This window comes from Symsagittifera roscoffensis, chromosome 7 (genome assembly GCF_963678635.1).
Source record: "Symsagittifera roscoffensis chromosome 7, txSymRosc1.1, whole genome shotgun sequence".
Lineage (NCBI taxonomy): Eukaryota > Metazoa > Xenacoelomorpha > Acoela > Convolutidae > Symsagittifera > Symsagittifera roscoffensis.
In genome coordinates this window covers 33,537,937-33,558,515 of record NC_087068.1, presented here as the reverse complement: position 1 = coordinate 33,558,515, position 20,579 = coordinate 33,537,937, and the positions used below count along the sequence as shown (strand labels likewise).

Genomic DNA, 20,579 nt, shown 5'->3' with positions numbered 1-20,579 from the left:
ATTTTGGCTGTGGTCTAGCCTATCTAGCCCGTTTGTGCGGGAGGTCCCAGATAATCGGCAGGTGGTCGGACCCGACATCCTCGCCTGTCTTCCAGCTGGTCCCGATGTCCTCTGCTATGTCCCCGGAGCAGATGGTGAAGTCGGGGGATGAGTGACCTCCAGTAGCCGGGTTGGTTCTCGTGTGGGTGTCGCAGTCGTTGACACAGTGTAGATTTGAGCCCAAGATCCAGTCTTCTACCTCACGGCCACGTTGGTTTTCGCTTTGGCAGGAATCCCAGGATGAGTGGTCGTTGAAGTCTCCTGCGATCACCGTGTTGCGCCTGATGGGGAGATCACGGAGGAAGCTGGCGTCCTCCGGGTTCGCTCTGGAGTTATTAGGTGTCCAGTAGATGTTGACAAGCGCGGTTTCTTCTCTGTCTCTCAAGATAATTGCGCAGATATCGACCCACTCTTTGGCCGACTGGATCGGGAGGTGGGTGTAAGAGGTGTCCAGTCGGATCCAGGTCAGTACGCCTCCCCTGGGTTTCACGTACGTCTTACGTTGCTGTGGGTTGACTGGGGGGTAGGGTTTGCCGTCCTTCCTACCCGATTCGCAGTACCCGCTAGGAGGTGTGACGGATTGGCCTTCCTTCAGCAGCGTCTTTTGGAGGAGGATAGCGAGGGGTTTGTGGCGGTGGATCCAGTTCTTCAGCTCCGTCATGCGCGCCATCAAACCGTTGCAGTTGATTTGGGCTATCTTCCTCTGTTTGTGTGTCAATGGGTGGCGGTTCCTCGATGGTCGTCGGAATGGGTTCTGATGGGTCGGAGCCCGGCACCGGCTGTGCCTCTTCTTGCTGTGTGTCAGCGACAATGCAGGACTCCCTACATTTGGGACACACAAAGTCCCTGTTGTGTTGCGAGGTATCAGGAAGTCCTGAGCACTTGAGATGCACCCATCCGCATCCCCATCTGTGGCACCAGACACTGCTTGATCTTCCCAGGTTCTTCGCACAGGAACCTCATTTGGTGGGTCCCGGTTTGTTTCTATGCCATCCATGATCAATAGGATGATCAGTAAGGTGAGGGGTAGCGTCGCTGGCTTCGGCCACCCCCTAGCCCAATAAACGTCCCGGAACGTTCGTTGACCCCATCTGGGTGGATCCTGGATAGGAGATAATCTGTCGCCAATGTTGCCATTGTGTAGGTGTTAGTGCTCATATATAAATCCACAATTCTAGGCAAAAACCATTGTTCAAGATGGCTGCTGCTATGTGTCAAGCTCTTTCCAGCTTTTATTCAGATTATTGTAACAAAAATCGCTATTTATTTCCGTTTCCAGTGACTTTTACGAAAACTATACAGTAACCCATGATTATTGTCTTCACCCACATTTCTTACTGTTCTTTCGATAATTCTAAGTTCCAGATACATCTAATTTGTTCATCTTTCGATCAAAGTTTACATCGAGTAGGTAAATTTCATTTCACATACCAAATTATCGAGACTTCATATTCAGTTCAAATACAGATTCTTTATCGAATGTTATTTCATTAACTAGCGAACTTTTCAATTAACTTGATTGCGCTGTTCATCTCGATTTGAAATGAAAAGGAGCAAATCGAAAGGGAAAGATGCCAAGTATTCCAAAAAAAAAGACTGTTACGCGAAAATCCAAAGGTCAATATTTATTTTCTAACCAGAAACTGGCTTCCACACAAACTATGGGTTCAGCATTTCTAGAAAAAGTTCTTTGAGTACCAAACTATGCAAGTGAATTGTTAAAAAAATTGACTGTTTTATTGATGGTTATGGATTTGTAAATAAGATCATATCAGTTTTCCAATGAAAAATTTTAAAACATTTAATAATATATATATTTTCTCTTAATCGTTTACAAAAGTAGCAAAAAATTTGGAGAAAAGTAAAAACTGTCACCGTTTTTTGGGGAAATTGCAAAATTATCTTCAATTTTTCAAACAAGAAGTAATATTTTTTTCTTGATTTTCAAGAAGCTGCGAAAAACGTTTCAACTTTTTTAACAAATAGCAAAAATTATTCACGTTTTTGCAGAAAATGAGAAAAGGGGTTCAATTTATTTGATAAAACGTGAAAAATGTTTCAATTCTTTTAAAAAGATGCTAAACGTTTTTCAATTTTACAAAATGCTAAAAACGCTTCAAATTTTTTTGGAAAGATGTGAAAAGTGTTTAAATTTTTTGACAAGATGCAAAACAACCATCAGGTATTTTTCTTGTGAGCAAATTTTCATGTTTTTTCTTATATGCGTGCAAAAATTGATCGAGCTTCTTAACATAAGTGCAAATTTGTAGCGCTAATTTAAATTGTGTTCTAATTGTTTTTTCTATTAATTGGAAAGGTTTACCCTGAAATTCTCACCCATTCTCATAATTAAAATGAAATTGAAGAAATTACTTGATTAAAAAACGAAATAAATATCAAACAACAAATATTTACAAAAAGTCAACCAAAGGGCTGTTGAGCAGCAGAAGAGTTCTTGAGGTTCTCTAGAGAACGCAGAGCTGGTCGAGATTCCGTCGCTGGAGGTTGTTGTGGTGCTGGAGGCGCTATTGTTTCTGAGACCTCCAAATGTTTCTGCTACCTCCAATGGAAAGAGGAAATCGTTGACTGGTTGAGCCACTTAACTAGAGTCAGGAATCTCGGGGTAGTTCATTACCACATGCTCAGACACTTCTTCCATCATTTGCATAGATCCAAGTTGAATCTCTGTGATGAGTACTTGCATCACATGATGTTCGATGAAATCCCTTCGCATCACTTCCACCATGTGCCAGACTTGGATTGGAATGTCCATTCGAGCCAAAAACACTCCAGAGACTGTTTCTCGCACTTGGTATAGGACTAGATCAGGCCAAAACTCTACAGAATACAAAAGGTTGCTGTTTTGCGCTGAAGATTATTTCGTTCAATAAGTTGAGTAAAAGATAGATTAAAAACGAGAATTATGATTTAGAGCTCAAAGAGAAGATATGTTACGGTAGTTAAGTTAATAAAAAGATTTTTTGTTAGGAAAGAGGAGTATCTTCACCTCGAACGTGTAGGGTTTAACCAATCAGAATTGATTTTCCTTATTTAATTGTCGTGACCAATTAGATTTCAGCTTCCTCTCATGCAATTTTTATGTAAAAGTAGTCTCCGATCGAAAACAAAACTCCATCTTAGGAATTTTTTTACCATGGTCCTTTCCAATCATAAAAAGGTTTTTTTATGTTATGGCGTATCCCATAAGAGAAAAGATTACCTTGTAAGGACTTGAATCTTCCAATTAATTAAAGAATATATAGAACCAATCGCAAAAATAAATGACCATAAGTTGTTTGCTGTAAAAATAAAAAATATTGCCGATATAAGTACAAAAAGAAAGAAAAGTAGTTAAAATTGCATCTCTGTAAGTTTCTAATTTGCTAATTCAAAAGTAATTAGATTGAATTCTTTGTATCTAATCCATGAGAAATAGCTGATTTTTGAGGAGATAGTCAAGTTCTTCGATTTTATGTAGCTTTGAGAGGAGAGCTCGAAGTTGATACATTTCTGGAGCAATCTAAAAATTTCCAAATCAAACGTTTGAAAACCTTACGCCAAAACCTATTCATTCGAGATTCGAATTTTTGAAAATCTTTTAAAAGAAGGAACAAAGAACTTTGCTGCGGAGTTCTGATCATTTTGTGCTTCGTGTAAGGAATAAAAGAGTCTTTGATATATTTTTTTGATTTCAAATTTTCTAAAAAAAATAAAAAATTTTTCCTTTCAGGTGTAGTTCAACATTGTTTTTTCAGCTGGGATATTCAATACTTGGTTCAAAAGTAATCTCTTTGATTGAGTAAGTTTCCCTTTATAGACCTTTACTTAATCGAAAACTCTAACTTGGACAACAAAAACGTCCAAAAATTTTTGACAAAAGTAAGGGTCCACGTCTATTTCAATAAGTAGAAAATCAGTTGATTTTTTTGTGTTACTTGTGAAGTAACTCGAGGAAATTCAAGTAATTTTAATCTAATTTTTCAAATAAGGATAGGAACAAAATAAAAAATCAGTTTTAAAAATGTTTAAGTCTGTTGGTTAATTTGGAATGTATTTGGTTAATTTTTTTTAATCGACAGCAAAAAAAATATTCAGACTTTCTTTCAAACCAAAAACAATCGTTCTCTGCATTGTATAACTACTGGGGAAAAAAATCATTTTTTTTTCTCAAAAATTCAAGTAACTATAAATCTCTGAATAAAATTTTGGGACATTTTCGAATCTCCCACTTTAAGATGTCTGAAGTACTAATTTCTTGATTTTGATACTAGAGAAATCTCCCATTTTTAGATGCCGTCGCTGAAAATAAACGAGAAAGTAAAATTTGGGGTTTGTGGAAACATGTATGTTCGTCAGCACGCAGCTCGCCACCGGAAAAATTGTTCTAAAGGTGTAAATTCTTGTCCTGATTGTAGGTATTTCCCTTACAATCAGCAATAAACGAACTATCATGTGGCCAAGAAGCATGCTCCATCAACTTGTGTCTGATTCCAAGCAATTAAAGGTTTGCTCGTCATGTGAGAAGGAGTTACTACTCTCTCCAACAACATCGGATAAAAGAACATGGAGCTAAGCAACGGAAGCCGAGCGATACGGTGGCTGGCTTGAACGAAATTGAGGAGGAGGAAGGGGAAGCTGGAGAAAAACTCTAATAGTAGTTGAGTGCTTGTCAACACTTTCTAGTGGATACAGAAATGGAAAACGGGGAGAAACTAGCCAGTCGGGTCTGCGTCCCACCCTCCCTACCTTGGCATATTATGATAGTATTTTCAGTGTTATTATGCGCATGCGCACATTCCGGCAATTTTGAATGGATAGCAGGGCAGCTGAAAACGCTTTCGCAAAACCAATGCGCCCTGTGGGTGAATTTATAATGCTCAGTCAAAACTGGACATGATGGCTTAAAAACAACAACGAATTTTTATTTCAGTTGTTTGGATAATTCCGAGTCGAATGCTCTTCTTCTGGGCCCTAAGGGATTTGCAAAAAAAATTTTTAAAAGTCTTTTTTCGTATTAGTTTCAGCAATTTCGTATTAGTTTCAGCAATTTCGTAATTTTTTTCGAATTGGTTTCAGCAATTTCATTATCTTTCACAACAAATCTTGAAAAATTGCGGCAGCTTACAATGAAATTTAGTAGTTCAAATTTTCCATCTGACTTAATATGACCTAAACTACTGTAGCTAAAGTAAGACAGATCTGAATTTTTAAGACATCTGAACAAATTTCGGAAAGAACAAATTTCGGACAGAATTTAAGACAGATCTGAACAAATTTGGTTTAACGACCAAATAAGAAAATTATAAAAGCAAAAAAGAAGTTTTCAGCGTTTTTGCCAGAGAGAGTAATGTAATTCCCAACGGGGAACTCGTTTTTAAAACCAGAATCCATTATTTTCAAATAACAACATTTTTCATTTTTCGAACCTTAGATGATCGTCTCAAAACGTGAAATTTTTAATTTTCGCGAAAGCGAAAAAAGATTATTTCAAACGGTTTAAAGCATCATACCACAACTCTTAAGCACTATTAGAAAGTTCTTTTTGACCAACGCCGAAAAAGTTACTGAATTAGAGATAATTTAAAAAAAAACACTCTGGGCCACTCTGGGATTTTAGAAACCACTCGTGAATGAACTGGCGCTTATCACGACATCCCCCACTGATCGCACGACGTAGACCTCCTTCTGCTCGAGCCGACGACCAGATATTGACCAGCAGTGACACAGCACGCAGCCGAGGACGCATTATCAGAACCACGCGACGGGATGTCCTGCACAAGGAAGCCACACCGGAACGACCACACGAGCACCGACTTTCCTGCAGAGGCATGCACCAAAATCGACAACAAAGGATCATTTGTTTGCGTGAAGTGGCCGAACATTCCCGAAGTCAAATGGGTGCACGCTTCCGCAATTTGCATCAAGGGCTGGAAAGCCACCTGGCGTATAAACTCAGGCTCAATGCTCAGCAAGAAATGGATCGGAGAACTACAGCCCCGGGTCTATCGCACCTCTCCAGCGCCGAGGTGCAATACATATGTAAGGCATACGTTGATTTACTCAAAATAAAACATAGGCAAAAAAGTGAAATATTTGCGTCGTTTTCGGCATATCATTCAAGTATGCAAGAAAAAGAAGAGGGCCAAGAACCGATCCTTGTGAAACACCTACATTCATTGAGTTCCATTAAAAAACAACAGTGTTCCATTAAAAAACAACAAACTTTGATCTTAAGATTTTTACTTGATCAGCGAAGTTAAATTAACTATCGACAATTACACCGGGGCGTTTACATGAATTTCTGGAAAAAAAATTATTCTCGTTAATAAGCATATTAAACAAGACTGCTCGTATCAGGGCAAAGCCCTGAATGTTCCGACTGCCCATTAAGGTTTATGGAGCAGTAATATCATTAAAAAATTAAAAATAATAAAACAAAATGAAAATTTTCTTTTCAAAAATTCGATATTTTTTTAATAAAAATCATCCCCCACACGCCATATAAAGTACAAAAGGATAGATTTCGCTACTTGTAACAAATCAATTATAGCAAATAAGCTTCGTTAAACCAATTTGGAACGATTTCTATGACGGATTAACTCTCCGCTTACGCGTTAATAGCGCGAAATATATCGCGCGTTAATTGTCCCAAATTGGCCAAAATGGCAATCTTTAAACCCCCATAACTTTACGAAAAATGATCACAGGTGAAATTTGTTTTCAAATTTGAGCTCAGGACAACAATACCTTTCAAAGGATATTTTATAAAAAATTCCGTCAAAAATGGCTAGTTAAAAAGTCGAAATTTGTCTGAAGAAAAAAAAACCACCCCGAGCACAAATATTCCGTTTCTTTCGTATCGAAAGTCGGAACAATTAGAAGCATGTCGATTCTTATTAAAGCTAACAACAACAAATTTTATCTATATTCAGAGCTGGTTTAACGCGTTCTAACCAAAGATTGATAGTTGTCAAATCGATTTGAAAATATGTTAAGGCATGCGTCGATTTACTCAAAATAAAAAATCGGCAAAAAAGTGAAATATTTGCGTCGTTTTCGGCATATCATTCAAGTATGCAAGAAAAAGAAGAGGGCCAAGAACCGATCCTTGTGGAACACCTACATTCATTGAGTTCCATTAAAAAACAACCGTGTTCCATTAAAAAACAACAAACTTTGATCTTAAGATTTTTACTTGATCAGCGAAGTTAAATTAACTATCGACAATTACACCGGGGCGTTTACATGAATTTCCGGACAAAAAATTATTCTCGTTAATTAGCATATTAAGCAAGACTGCTCGTATCAGGGCGAAGCCCTGAATGTTCCGACTGCCCATTAAGGTTTATGGAGCAGTAAAATCATTAAAAAATTAAAAATAATAAAACAAAGGGAAAATTTTCTTTTCAAAAATTTGATATTTTTTTATAAAAATCATACCCCACACGCCATATAAACTACAAAAGGATAGATTTCGCTACTTGTAACAAATCAATTATGGCAAATAAGCTTCGTTAAACCAATTTGGAACGATTTCTAAGACGGATTAACTCTCCGCTTACGCGTTAATAGCGCGAAATATATCGCGCGTTAATTGTCCCAAATTGGCCAAAATGGCAATCTTTAAACCCCCATAATTTTACGAAAAATGATCACAGGTGAAATTTGTTTTCAAATTTGAGCTCAGGACAACAATACCTTTCAAAGGATATTTTATAAAAATTCCGTCAAAAATGGCTAGTTAAAAAGTCGAAATTTGTCTGAAGAAAAAAAAACCACCCCGAGCACAAATATTCCGTTTCTTTCGTATCGAAAGTCGGAACAATTAGAAGCATGTCGATTCTTATTAAAGCTAACAACAACAAATTTTATCTATATTCAGAGCTGGTTTAATGCGTTCTAACCAAAGATTGATAGTTGTCAAATCGATTTGAAAATATGTTAAGGCATGCGTCGATTTACTCAAAATAAAAAATCGGCAAAAAAGTGAAATATTTGCGTCGTTTTCGGCATATCATTCAAGTATGCAAGAAAAAGAAGAGGGCCAAGAACCGATCCTTGTGGAACACCTACATTCATTGAGTTCCATTAAAAATCAACCGTGTTCCATTAAAAAACAACAAACTTTGATCTTAAGATTTTTACTTGATCAGCGAAGTTAAATTAACTATCGACAATTACACAGGGGCGTTTACATGAATTTCCGGACAAAAAATTATTCTCGTTAATTAGCATATTAAACAAGACTGCTCGTATCAGGGCGAAGCCCTGAATGTTCCGACTGCCCATTAAGGTTTATGGAGCAGTAAAATCATTAAAAAATTAAAAATAATAAAACAAAGGGAAAATTTTCTTTTCAAAAATTTGATATTTTTTTATAAAAATCATACCCCACACGCCATATAAACTACAAAAGGATAGATTTCGCTACTTGTAACAAATCAATTATGGCAAATAAGCTTCGTTAAACCAATTTGGAACGATTTCTAAGACGGATTAACTCTCCGCTTACGCGTTAATAGCGCGAAATATATCGCGCGTTAATTGTCCCAAATTGGCCAAAATGGCAATCTTTAAACCCCCATAATTTTACGAAAAATGATCACAGGTGAAATTTCTTTTCAAATTGTAGCTCAGGACAACAATACCTTTCGAAGGATATTTTAAAAAAAATCCGTCAAAAATGGCTAGTTAAAAAGTCGAAATTTGTCTGAAGAAAAAAAACCCCACCCCGAGCACAAATATTCCGTTACTTTCGTATCAAAAATCGGAACAATTAGAAGCATGTCGATTCTTTTAAAGCTAACAACAACAAATTTTATCTATATTCAGAGCTGGTTTAATGCGTTCTAACCAAAGATTGATAGTTGTCAAATCGATTTGAAAATATGTAAGGCATGCGTTGATTTACTCAGAATAAAACATCGTTGCAAGAAAAAGAAAACGGCCAAGATAAATCATGCAAGAAAAAGAAGAGGACCAAGATCCGATCCTTGTGCAACACCTACATTCATTGAGTTCCCTTAAAAAACAACCGTGTTAAGAACAACCCATTGACATATGTCCCATAGACAGCTTTCAAACCAATGATGGGCAACACCTCTGATGTCAAAAAAAAACAAGTTTTTCTGGAAGCAGCTTGTGATCAAGTGTACTAAATGCTGTCTTCAGATCAAAAGAAAAACTACACTTAAAAGTTTACCTGTATTAAACCTTAACTTTTCTGTCAATTAAGCTAACGCACTTATGGTTGCAAACTTCTGTAAAAACCCATATTGCTTTGCAAACTTCTTTCAAACTCATAAAACAATTTAAAATTTCCAAAATATCCAAAAAAATCGAGCGTACCTTGCTCTTTCAAAGGCTTAGCTACAGCTATTTAGAAGTGATGAAGGTCTATAAATGTTCATAATAAATTGTTACCAGGTGTATGAAGCGGAAAAGCCACTAATTTTTTCAGTAGAACAGAAACTTTCCAGCTTCAAACAGGAGGTTTATCAAAAACGTACGATAGGGAACTACTATGTAAACTTTTCTATTCAAAAACAAATTCCGTAGTCCATCAGGTCCTGTAACATGTTTAGCTTCCGAATTATTGATGAATTCTACAACTTCAAGAAAAACATCTAAAAAGGGTAACTAAACGCTCTACAGTATCAACTGAAAAGCTTGATTCAGTTCTCAGTATACCACTAACACAAGATTTTGGCCAACTGTAGAGATAAGCTGATTAAAAACCTTGGCTATATCAAAATTGTCCTTTTCAAGACCGCAACCTGTCCGACTGGGTCATTTTACTATTTAGTTAATTTATTAACTGAAAAATTTGTCTCTAGTCTCCAATTTCTTTTATTGCGTTTATTGAAATACTAATGTTTCTGGCATTATCTTACTTGCTTTTCGGCTTTTCTTCTCTCCGCAAAAGATAGTGTTTTGTGTTGTTTTGAATATCAGCTTTCCATAATTTGTTAAATTTATTTCTCATCATCAATGCAATTTTTAATTTATAAACAAGACTGCTCGTATCAGGGCAAAGCCCTGAATGTTCCGACTGCCTTTTAAGGTTTATGGAGCAGTAAAAACATTAAAAAATTCAATGAAATAAAACAAAATCAATTTTTTTCTAAAACTTGAAATTTTTTATGAAAATCATCCCCCCACACGCCTACAAAATTACAAAAGGATAGATTTCGCTCCTTGTAACCAATCAATTATGGCACATAAGCTTCTTTTAAACTAATTTTGAACGATTTCTAAGACGGATTAACTCTCGGCTTACGCGTTAATAGCGCGAAATATATCGCGCGTTAATTGTCCCAAGTTGGCCAAAATGGCAATCTTTAAACCCCTGTAACTTTACGAACAATGATCACAGGGGAAATATCTTTTCAAATTTGAGCTCAAGACAACAATATCTTTCGAATGATGTAAAAAAATTCCGTCAAAAATGGCTAGTTAAAAAGTCGAAATTTGTCTGAAGAAAAAAAAAACCCACCCCGAGCACAAATATTCCGTTACTTTCGTACTGAAAGTCGGAACAATAAATTAAGGGATATCAGAAATTTATGTACTACTCTTGTCTCTAAATGGTTCAAAATCATCAAGAGTTTCAATGATACAGTTTTGAAAAACAGCATCTGATTCATCAATGTTGTTATCTTCATCAATAAGACTTGATTGAGCTAGCTTTATTTTAAATTTGAATTGGTAATCTTTTGAGCATTTTCTAAATGTAGAAAAACAACATATCCCCGGAAACTTTTCGACTAAGGGGACTTTTCTTGATAAATCGTGATGTAAGAGCATTGGATAATGATCAGAAAAGCATACACTGTAGAAAAAAAATCTCTATAACTGGGTCAAAAAGATTGCGGATACGGAACTGACCGATGAAAGATGAAGATTTTTAATTGAATCTAGAAGGGGTATATTCCAAGAGTTCACACCCATTTGATGATTTCACGCTGGGGTTTATTTCGAACAATTTAATTATTTCTGTGAAAATCCATATTCAAATCACTAGCTATTATTTTAAGTAACTTAAATTTAGATAACTTCTCTAAATCTTTCTAAATCTCTTCGGTGATTTTCATTTTATCAGCGCGTGAAGGCAAGTAGACAACCAGTTTTATGATTTCATTTCATTTGAAGTCAATTAACAAAGAAGCCGCTTCTCATAGTTCCGCTGCAAGTTTTTCAATTAGATAAAAATTTTGTTCTAGTTGAACCATTGTACCGCCAGCGCAAGTTTTCCGCGTTTTTACAATTAAGCAAGGATAAACAGTTAGTTTTAAAAAACTTAGTCAGTCATTTTCAAGGAATCATGCTTCTGTTAAACATAACATTAGGAGGAGACTCAAGATTAGCTAGAAGTGCTTCTGAATCATCAAAAAGGTTTATTAAAGAACGAACTTCAGAGAGATAAAATGAAAACTTGAACCGATTTATAGCACGCACTATCACTTGGAACTTTAAGAGCCGGCGCGATTTGAAGATTATTCAAAAACACTATTAAAGCACGCGTTTACATTATGAAAAGTATAATTGAGATATTGGCCTCCTTCATATAAGCTAATTATCCTGTAGATTTTGCCATCATTCTTCCAACTGAAGAAAATTGTCCCTTGCTTGGTCATGTCGATGTGATTCTGTCATCTGCTCTCATTAGACTAATGGATTTGACCTAGGCCAGGCCTAGTAATATCTTCAAAAGTTGGACTTTGGCACCCGCCTTGTAAAATATACTACGATCGATTTGGCATTTGTGTTTTGTGTTGTTTTGAATATCAGCTTTCCGTAATTTGTTAAATTTATTTCTCATCATCAATGCAATTTTTAATTTATAAACAAGACTGCTCGTATCAGGGCAAAGCCCTGAATGTTCCGACTGCCTTTTAAGGTTTATGGAGCAGTAAAAACATTAAAAAATTCAATGAAATAAAACAAAATCATTTTTTTTTCTAAAACTTGAAATTTTTTATGAAAATCATCCCCCCACACGCCTACAAAATTACAAAAGGATAGATTTCGCTCCTTGTAACCAATCAATTATGGCACATAAGCTTCTTTTAACTAATTTTGAACGATTTCTAAGACGGATTAACTCTCGGCTTACGCGTTAATAGCGCGAAATATATCGCGCGTTAATTGTCCCAAGTTGGCCAAAATGGCAATCTTTAAACCCCTGTAATTTTACGAAAAATGATCACAGGGGAAAAATCTTTTCAAATTTGAGCTCAAGACAACAATATCTTTCGAATGATGTAGAAAAATTCCGTCAAAAATGGCTAGTTAAAAAGTCGAAATTTGTCTGAAGAAAAAAAAACCCCACCCCGAGCACAAATATTCCGTTACTTTCGTACCGAAAGTCGGAACAATAAATTAAGGGATATCAGAAATTTATGTACTACTCTTGTCTCTAAATGGTTCAAAATCATCAAGAGTTTCAATGATACAGTTTTGAAAAACAGCATCTGATTCATTAATGTTGTTATCTTCATCAATAAGACTTGATTGAGCTAGCTTTATTTTAAATTTGAATTGGTCATCTTTTGAGCATTTTCTAATTGTAGAGAAACAACATATTCCCGGAAACTTTTCGACTAAGGGAACTTTTTTTTGATAAATCGTGATGTAAGAGCAATGGATGTAAAAAAAATCTCTTTAACTGGGTCAAAAAGATTGCGGATACGGAACTGACCGATGAAAGATGAAGATTTTTAATTGAATCTAGAAGGTTCATATTCCAAGAGTTCACACCAATTTGATGATTTCATGCTGGGGTTTATTTCGAACAATTTAATTAATTCTGTGAAAATCCATATTCAAATCACTAGCTATTATTTTAAGTAACTTAAATTTAGATAACTTCTCTAAATCTTTCTAAATCTCTTCGGTGATTTTCATTTTATCAGCACGTGAAGGCACGTAGACAACTAGTTTTATGATTTGACTTCATTTGAAGTCAATTAACAAAGAAACCGCTTCTCATAGTTCCGCTGCAAATTTTTCAATTAGATAAAAAATTTTGTTCTAGTTGAACCATTGTACCGCCACCGCAAGTTTTCCGCGTTTTTACAATTAAGCAAGGATAAACAGTTAGTTTTAAGAAGCTTAGTCAGTCATTTTCAAGGAATCATGCTACTGTTAAACATAACATTAGGAGGAGACTCAAGATTAGCTAGAGTGCTTCTGAATCATCAAAAAGGTTTATTAAAGAACGAACTTCAGAGAGATAAAATGAAAACTTGAACCGATTTATAGCACGCACTATCACTTGGAATTTTAAGAGCCGGCGGGATTTGAAGATTATTCAAAAACACTATTAAAGTACGCGTTTACAGTATGAAAAGTATAATTGAGATATTGGCCTCCTTCATATAAGCTAATTATCCTGTAGATTTTGCCATCATTCTTCCAACTGAAGAAAACTGTCCCTTCCTTGGTCATGTCGATGTGATCCTGTCATCTGCTCTCATTAGACTAATGGATTTGACCTAGGCCAGGTCTAGTAATATCTTCAAGAGTTGGACTTTGGCAACCCGCCTTGTAAAATATACTACGATCGGTTTGGCATTTGTGGATTTGGATGGGAGGTTTTGTGCGATTGAAAACTCTCATTCGTCAATATATGCACCAACTTCTTTAGCGATACGTAACACCTATTCAATAGTTGTTTCTCTTTCAAAATTGTTAACACTTGACATTTCCAATCTAATTACCATGATAATGTCTCTACTGTTCATCTCCGCTTCCAGATTTCCTTTCGCCTCAAGAAATCCTGAACTGTTCATCAGGTGGTTCTGCACTTCAGCTTCTGCAATCCATTTATTGCTTCATCTACCATAGTTTTGACCAAGCCTTTCAGTTGTACATTTCAGTTGTTCCACATAGCGCTCTGCAACGACCTGATAGTCTCTCGTATTTTCGTCGATAGCATTTCCATAGATGACCTTTCTTCGTCACTTGGGCTCAAGACTGCACAGGTTCTCCTTTTGTCAGGTCGAGATAATGGCGTTTGACGGAGATATCTCAAACTTTGAAGCGTCTCAGGAGCATTCACCTCGGCTGAGCCATTTTGGATAACATCATCATTCATCTTTCGTCTCTGAACCTTTTTAATATGTTTAGCACAACAATAAAGCATTCCCCTATTTCGGCGCTTTCGACTGCGCAATCTTACATTTTGGTAACTTAAAAAAAAACAGCACAATTCTTGAACACAACTTCATCCATTATGCTAAAAGCTTTGTTTTTGGTTGTGGATGAGACTAAAAATGCTACTGCTCAGACAGCATGCTAAGGGATGAGTGAAGCCGCAGACCAAATATCTAACCTGTATGTCACAGCTTTGATTCCAAAATGGTCCGCCCTTTCTTGCGCTTTCATCATAATCCATGTAACGTGATCGGGGTGATCTCCGTCCACTTCAACGCCTTTTCCAAACGGCTCCTCTTCTGGCCACGCCATAATCTTGGCGAACTCGACGCAGTGCTCTGGGAGACGGGGCGTGTGTGCTATCGTGCACAAGGGATAGTGTATCTGAGGCGGGTAGAGATCAAGAGTGCAATCAATACATGCGCTCATGCCTGAAAAAATGGAGGAAATAAGGTCTCGTCAGGTTCAATCCACATAACGATATCGCTGGTCAAACTCAGTACTACATTCAAAACACATCTAGAAAACCGTTAAAATCTGACCAACGAACGCACAAATCACTCCAGTCGACCACGTTTTCCAAATGTATCCTTGAACCCATACTTTTGCAGGTCAAACAAAAATTCTACCAATATATAAGCCAACCCAATAACTTTATACCAACCCAAAACTGCGAAATAAAACTTAACAGTTAAAATCAATCGATTTAAGCAACAAACTAAAACAAGCTGTTATAAGCCAAATGTGATAATTGACATCGAATCAAGCTGCTCACGTGGAAATTCGGAAAACTCCCCTAACCATTTAAATATCAAACTCATCCAAAAAAAACTTACGCACATGCACAGCCAAAATATCGCAAATCAAATTGATTCGAACTCTAGAGACTGTTAAAATTAAGTTTAAATTGGAAACAATAGAGTGAACTGCCAACGCAATTCGATTTTTTATATTGCCCTCATCTAAATCGTCAGAAAACACCCCTTTGCTGTACACTCTGAGCCATCATCAGTGTCAACAAACGGACACCCATTTGCCAGTTGCTGAAAAATGTTTATGAACTAGTTAAAATTCAATCCCCTAAGAAATTAGGTTTGTCACGTAAGCTTTACCTCTGGTTTGAAAGAATTTTTCGAATACTATATTCCGTTAAACATATTTCAAAAAAACTCATTTTCGCCACAGGAACCGAACACACCGATAAAAACCATTGACAGCAACTAGTAGCTTTTTTCAAGTCCATAGCGGTTTCCCTACTTTTTCTAAGGATATGCCGTTTATGTATGTTAGATACCCATTACCTGGTATTCCGAGTGAACCTTTTATTCTGTCTGTCGGGTAGTTTTCAAGACAAAGAAAGCTCACCAAAAAGGTAAAAATGTCAAAATCAGCATTTACGCCAGGTAAGAAATGGTTTTCCTAATAAAATTTGGGAGTAACCGCTTATTCAGGAGAGATCCCTGCCTGCAACCTTTTCTTTTGATTGCAAACCTTATCTAAGATTTGGGAGGGTTGTCTTTTAGTTTCAAAAGTTTCAAAGGCTGGACTTTTCTCATGTTGATAGCGGTTTTTTGCCAAAACAAATGGATCTCCTGGTCTTTCGATGAAAAACTTTTTTCCAGAATTTGGTGTTCATTTTCGAGAGTAGTGAAAACGTTTCACAAAACAGTCAAAATCTCAAAAAAATAGTCTTTTCTTACGTCCATGGTGGTTTTCTTACCGCCAATGAATGAAAAAAAAACTACAAGCTCTCCTTTCCATTGACCCTTCTCCGAATTCAAGAGAGCATTATAAAAAAATTGAAGAAATTTGGCAAATAAACTACTAGTTATGTGTTTATTGTCCGTTTTCCCATTGTGGTGGGGTTGGATCTCCGGAAAGCGCGTCAGCGATGGTTCAGACGAGGGCATTTTGAATAAAATTTAAGCTATTAAATGGAGGATAATACGCTTTTCCATACTATCCGATTAAGGCAGTCAGTGGATTTGAGACCTTAAGTATTCAGGTCTCGTTTAACACAATCGATCAAGCGTTTTTAGGCCTTTTCCCTGGGACAGAAACATGGTTGGTTGCTTTTAGCGTATGGTCAATTTCTCTTCGGTGAACATGGCCATACCATCGAAGCCACAACCGCACTTAGAGCTTGTCCTGATCAACGAGACCTGTCATTTCAATTACTGCTTCGTAGGTCTTTATAAGTGATTCCAGTAACCCTACGCAGAGCTTTCATATCATCACTCTTAAGGAGAGCTGGATACTGTCTTAGATTGCGCGCAGGTTTCAGAGAAGTGCATCAGAACTAGGCAGAGACAAGCTCCGTAGATACGACACCTTGTAACCAAGTCAATATCTTTTTTCAGCACAATTAGCCGGCATTTCGTCCAGAAAGCTGCTACTCTGACCAAAGATACACGCATTGCGTCACTTTCAACGGAATTCATATCACCCAGATAGCAGAACTCTGTGACAGTACTCAGGGTTTCAACTTGATTAATCCGTAGAGTAGCATTCTGCATTCTGTTTGGGTGATAATTGGAAGCATTTTTGCATCTTGGGCAAACATAATTAGTATTATGTTTAGGTATTTGCATAATACAAATTATGTTAAGACTCTTGCATTTTTATGCACCCATTGATCAGAAGATTTGCAGCGTATTCAATTGGCGCCGACTCCCTTCAAATAACAAGCGCATGGATAACTTTGGATAACATGGAAATTTTTTGAATCAAATTCTTTGTCTAAACCGCGTTTTGGCAAAGCCTTGCTCCAAGTAATAAACTTCACAATATACTGGGATTCTGTTTCCGCAGATATCACAAGGTCATCTGCATGTAGCATATCCCATAGAACGACAGTTTCTCGCAGCCTCTTCCATTACTATTATAAATGACAAGGGGCTCAGTGCCGATCCTTGATACACGCCTACTTTTATTTCGAAGTAATCATTGCACCCTTGGGGCCGGCGAACTTGGCTTTTCGACTAGGTGTACAGTGACATTGTTATTAAACCAGATTTTTAGGAACTCCGTTGCCTCAGAGCCCATGGGATCAGTTCACTGGGAACACAGCCTAGGCTTTTTGGAGATCAAAAAACATGTGACGAAGGGTTTTTTTTTGTTTTCCGCAAACAGTTCATTCAATTGTCTAATAAGAAAACGGCATCAGTAGCTGATCTACCAACCATAAAGCGATATTGCATGTCATCTATTTTCATCAATTGTCTCAGACGTTTTTCCAGTATTTTTTCGAAAACTTTAAACGTGGGTTCTATAGTTATCGGATTCCTCTATTGGAGCCACATTCTAATGGATCACCTTTTCCTGTAAAAAAAAGTGAATTTCACTTTAGCTACAGTCGGAGAAGATTATACCACAGTCCCAGATTTCCTTAAGGCCTTCAAAAAGTCCAGCAAGTCCACATTCCCCGGCAAATTTTATCGTTTTCGAAGTTCGCCCTGTTGGTCCTGGGCTTATCTTATTTTTAATCTCTCTCAGTGCAATTGCCACTTCCTGTATGTATATTCCTCCAATGGACCAGCCACTGGGGGATATCATCGGTTTCAAACAGATTTGCTTCATCAACACAATTTGAGAAGTAGCTTTGCAACAGCGAGAAAACATCTTGGCATCAAGTCAGGAGTTTTCCATCACATTTAATGAACTTTGTTCTAACCACATAATGTTTCATTAACTTGGTAAAACTGATCATTTTATGCCGTGTCTCTGTTTTTGAAATCTTGACACCATTAGTTGCTGGATTCTTTTTCAGCTTCAGCAACTAGCTGTTTCACGACTGTGTTCTGCCTCTGATATATCACCCAGTCTTCTTCTTTTCCAGACATCTGCCACTTTATGAAAAAACATATTTTCTTTTTGAATTCTTCGCCTGTTTTTATGTTCCAACAGAATGTTTTTCTTTTTCTTGCTGGTTGTCCGGTTGTTTCACGACATACGTTTTTCGCTTCTAGAAAAGTTGATTTGAAATTTTCCCGATTGGCCTGCATTTGATTATGTTCTAGCTTCTTTCTTATTTTCTCTTTGTACTTGACTTGGTTTTCTATTGCATATCAATTCCACGATCGTATTCTTTGAACTGGCGTTGAGTTATCGCGGTAAATGGGAACTTTAAGATAGAAATACACACATCAATTCTGTGCTGAGCATCACATTTTTCGTCCTTGATAACCTTCAATTTTTGATACGGCTTCTGTGCGTTGATCGTGTTAGATTGAAACCAATATGAGTGGAGTAATCATCTTCGCAGCGTTTCTTGAAGAAAGTGTTTAGGACGGCTAGCGTTTCTCAATAGTCACAAATAAAGCAGAGAACATATGCCATGAAACTACCAATGCTAGATCTTGTTTATAGCAAAAGTGCCACCAAACAGAAGAACACTTTTCTCTTTCAATTAACACTTTTATTTGCGAGATAGGTGTGCCATTCTGCCAGGCTGGTACAGCGCAACCTTCCGGCAGAACACGAAAGAACGATTAAAGGCCTTAACGACGAAAAAGTGCTGCGAAGGAGGGTAGAAATATTCTAGAATTTTCTATTTTCAAAATTTCGATTGAAGAACGAATATTTCTCATAAATACAAAAAACGGCCATTTCGACTGAAAAGAGTAAAAAAGTAAGAACAACAGCAAATATAGTGAAAAACAGTCGCACGTTAACACAGAAAAACAAAGCCTCTTATCGTGACAATCACGCACGATGAGACACTAAGCAGAAGAAAATAGTGGGAAAGGAGGCTTCAGTGGGGAAGGAATATTGAGCAGAACCCTCCCGTGCCACGAATTGAGAGTAATAACGACGTTATTACAAGGAGAACACGGAAGCGGAGGCTTGGTCCCCCAGAGACTGATATATGGTGAAAGACTGTAGTAAACTAACTTTTTAACTACTCTGCTGCCATAAACGTTTGAATTGACACCGGTATTATCTGATATTTTAGAATATGAGTAGCTAGAAAGAGGAAAGGGTCAATCCATCTCCAATGGATTTAATATAGAACTGTCAACAAAAACATAACAAAATAGGGTGTTCGAGCCGTGTTTTTAATAGCAATCACGTAGTCTGAGGATCCGAGACTCAGCTATGTGGTTGTTTTCGCATGTAAACGAAAGCTGATCAAAAGTCGTTTGACTGATGGCCTGAAAAAAGTAACTTTTTACTTAGCCCTAAACAGACCAGAAAATCAACTGGCTAGGTCGAGACGGTGAAAAACGGGTAGAATTAAGGTAACTGACGCCTGCCAGTCGTTAATAGGTACTTTTTCTACGCTCCGTCGCTGTGTAGTAATTGGGCAAATGTTACATAGACGTTTTTATGGCGCTCCTGGGTGGGCCAAAACTTCGTCCAAAAGGTGGTTTTTTAGCGTTCTCGCCTTCCGTTTCCAGTTCTGTTTCTCTTGCCGATTTCAATTTTTTAATGATCAGGTTTTCGGTGTGGGAGTCCTAACCCCACTCCCCGGACAAACATATCCATCGACATCCCCGTCGATCGCCCAAAGTCTAGCAGATCGAGGTTGGAGTGCAGGTCAATATTGAACCAGCTGGTGAGCTCAATGCCGAAGGATGTCTTGTTGAGGACTTCGTTCACTGGACATCGCACACTGACCCAGGCCGAGGCCACTGAAGAAGTCAGGGTCAAGTCAAGATCCAGCTTCACGGAAAAAGTACATTTCACGGATGGAAGAGAAGAGTACGAGCCGAGCTCATATTGTTCATCCGGGGACGAGACAATGTCCGGGGAGTCTGACACCTTCGAGCCCGTCCAGGACGACTGGTCCGGGGAGATGTTGTTGAGACAACCAAGGGATAGAATAATGTCCGGGGAGTCGGATTCAAAGCGACCGAGGGACAGAGTTTTGTCCGGGGAGTCGAGAAACATCACAGACAGACTGGAATATGATGTTGGGGAAACAGTCGGTTCAAATGATGACTCGAGGCCCCAGTCCTGGGACGACGCATCTGAGACCACCTCCAATTCTGATGTATCGAAGATTGCGATTCATTCCTTCTTGGTGGACTGGAACAGCGCGGGCTGGACCGAGAAATGCATCAGTATCCGGACAGAGACAGGTACACCTCCGATGAGGAGGACACTGTGGTGGATAATGCCGCCGATGAGCTCGTGCTGATAGCAGTTTCGAAACGCCCCACCAGATTACTACCACATGGTACAGTCGTCCGTACTAATCTGTAGCCATCCGTTCAGGAAGCAACACCTTTGAAGAAGATATGGTGTGTTAAGTTGATGGACGATGCTCATGCTCCGGAAATAATGAGCGGGCAGTTGAACGTGGTAAAGAAGTATCTGAAAGCTAGGTACCGGCTGTCGGATCTTCTAAGGGCTCAACGAAATGATAGAATGACGAGCAA

The 20,579-nt window shown here is 37.7% G+C and overlaps 1 protein-coding gene across 2 annotated transcripts in view; it reads right to left on the bottom strand.

Annotated features, from left to right (window-relative positions):
- Positions 1-20,579, bottom strand: part of LOC134852169 (NEDD8-activating enzyme E1 catalytic subunit-like) — an 84,697-nt gene that overhangs the window by 11,551 nt on the left and 52,567 nt on the right. Inside the window, exons 3-4 of one of the 2 annotated variants that reach the window (XM_063868481.1) lie at positions 14,375-14,627; positions 12,713-14,152 (exon numbers count right to left, since the gene is read on the bottom strand). In XM_063868481.1, the coding sequence (XP_063724551.1) occupies positions 14,134-14,152; positions 14,375-14,627 (272 nt within the window). In that variant the 3' untranslated portion in view covers positions 12,713-14,133. Of the gene's footprint in view, positions 1-12,712; positions 14,153-14,374; positions 14,628-20,579 lie in introns of those variants that run through there. The other variant, XM_063868480.1, reaches the window with a different exon arrangement.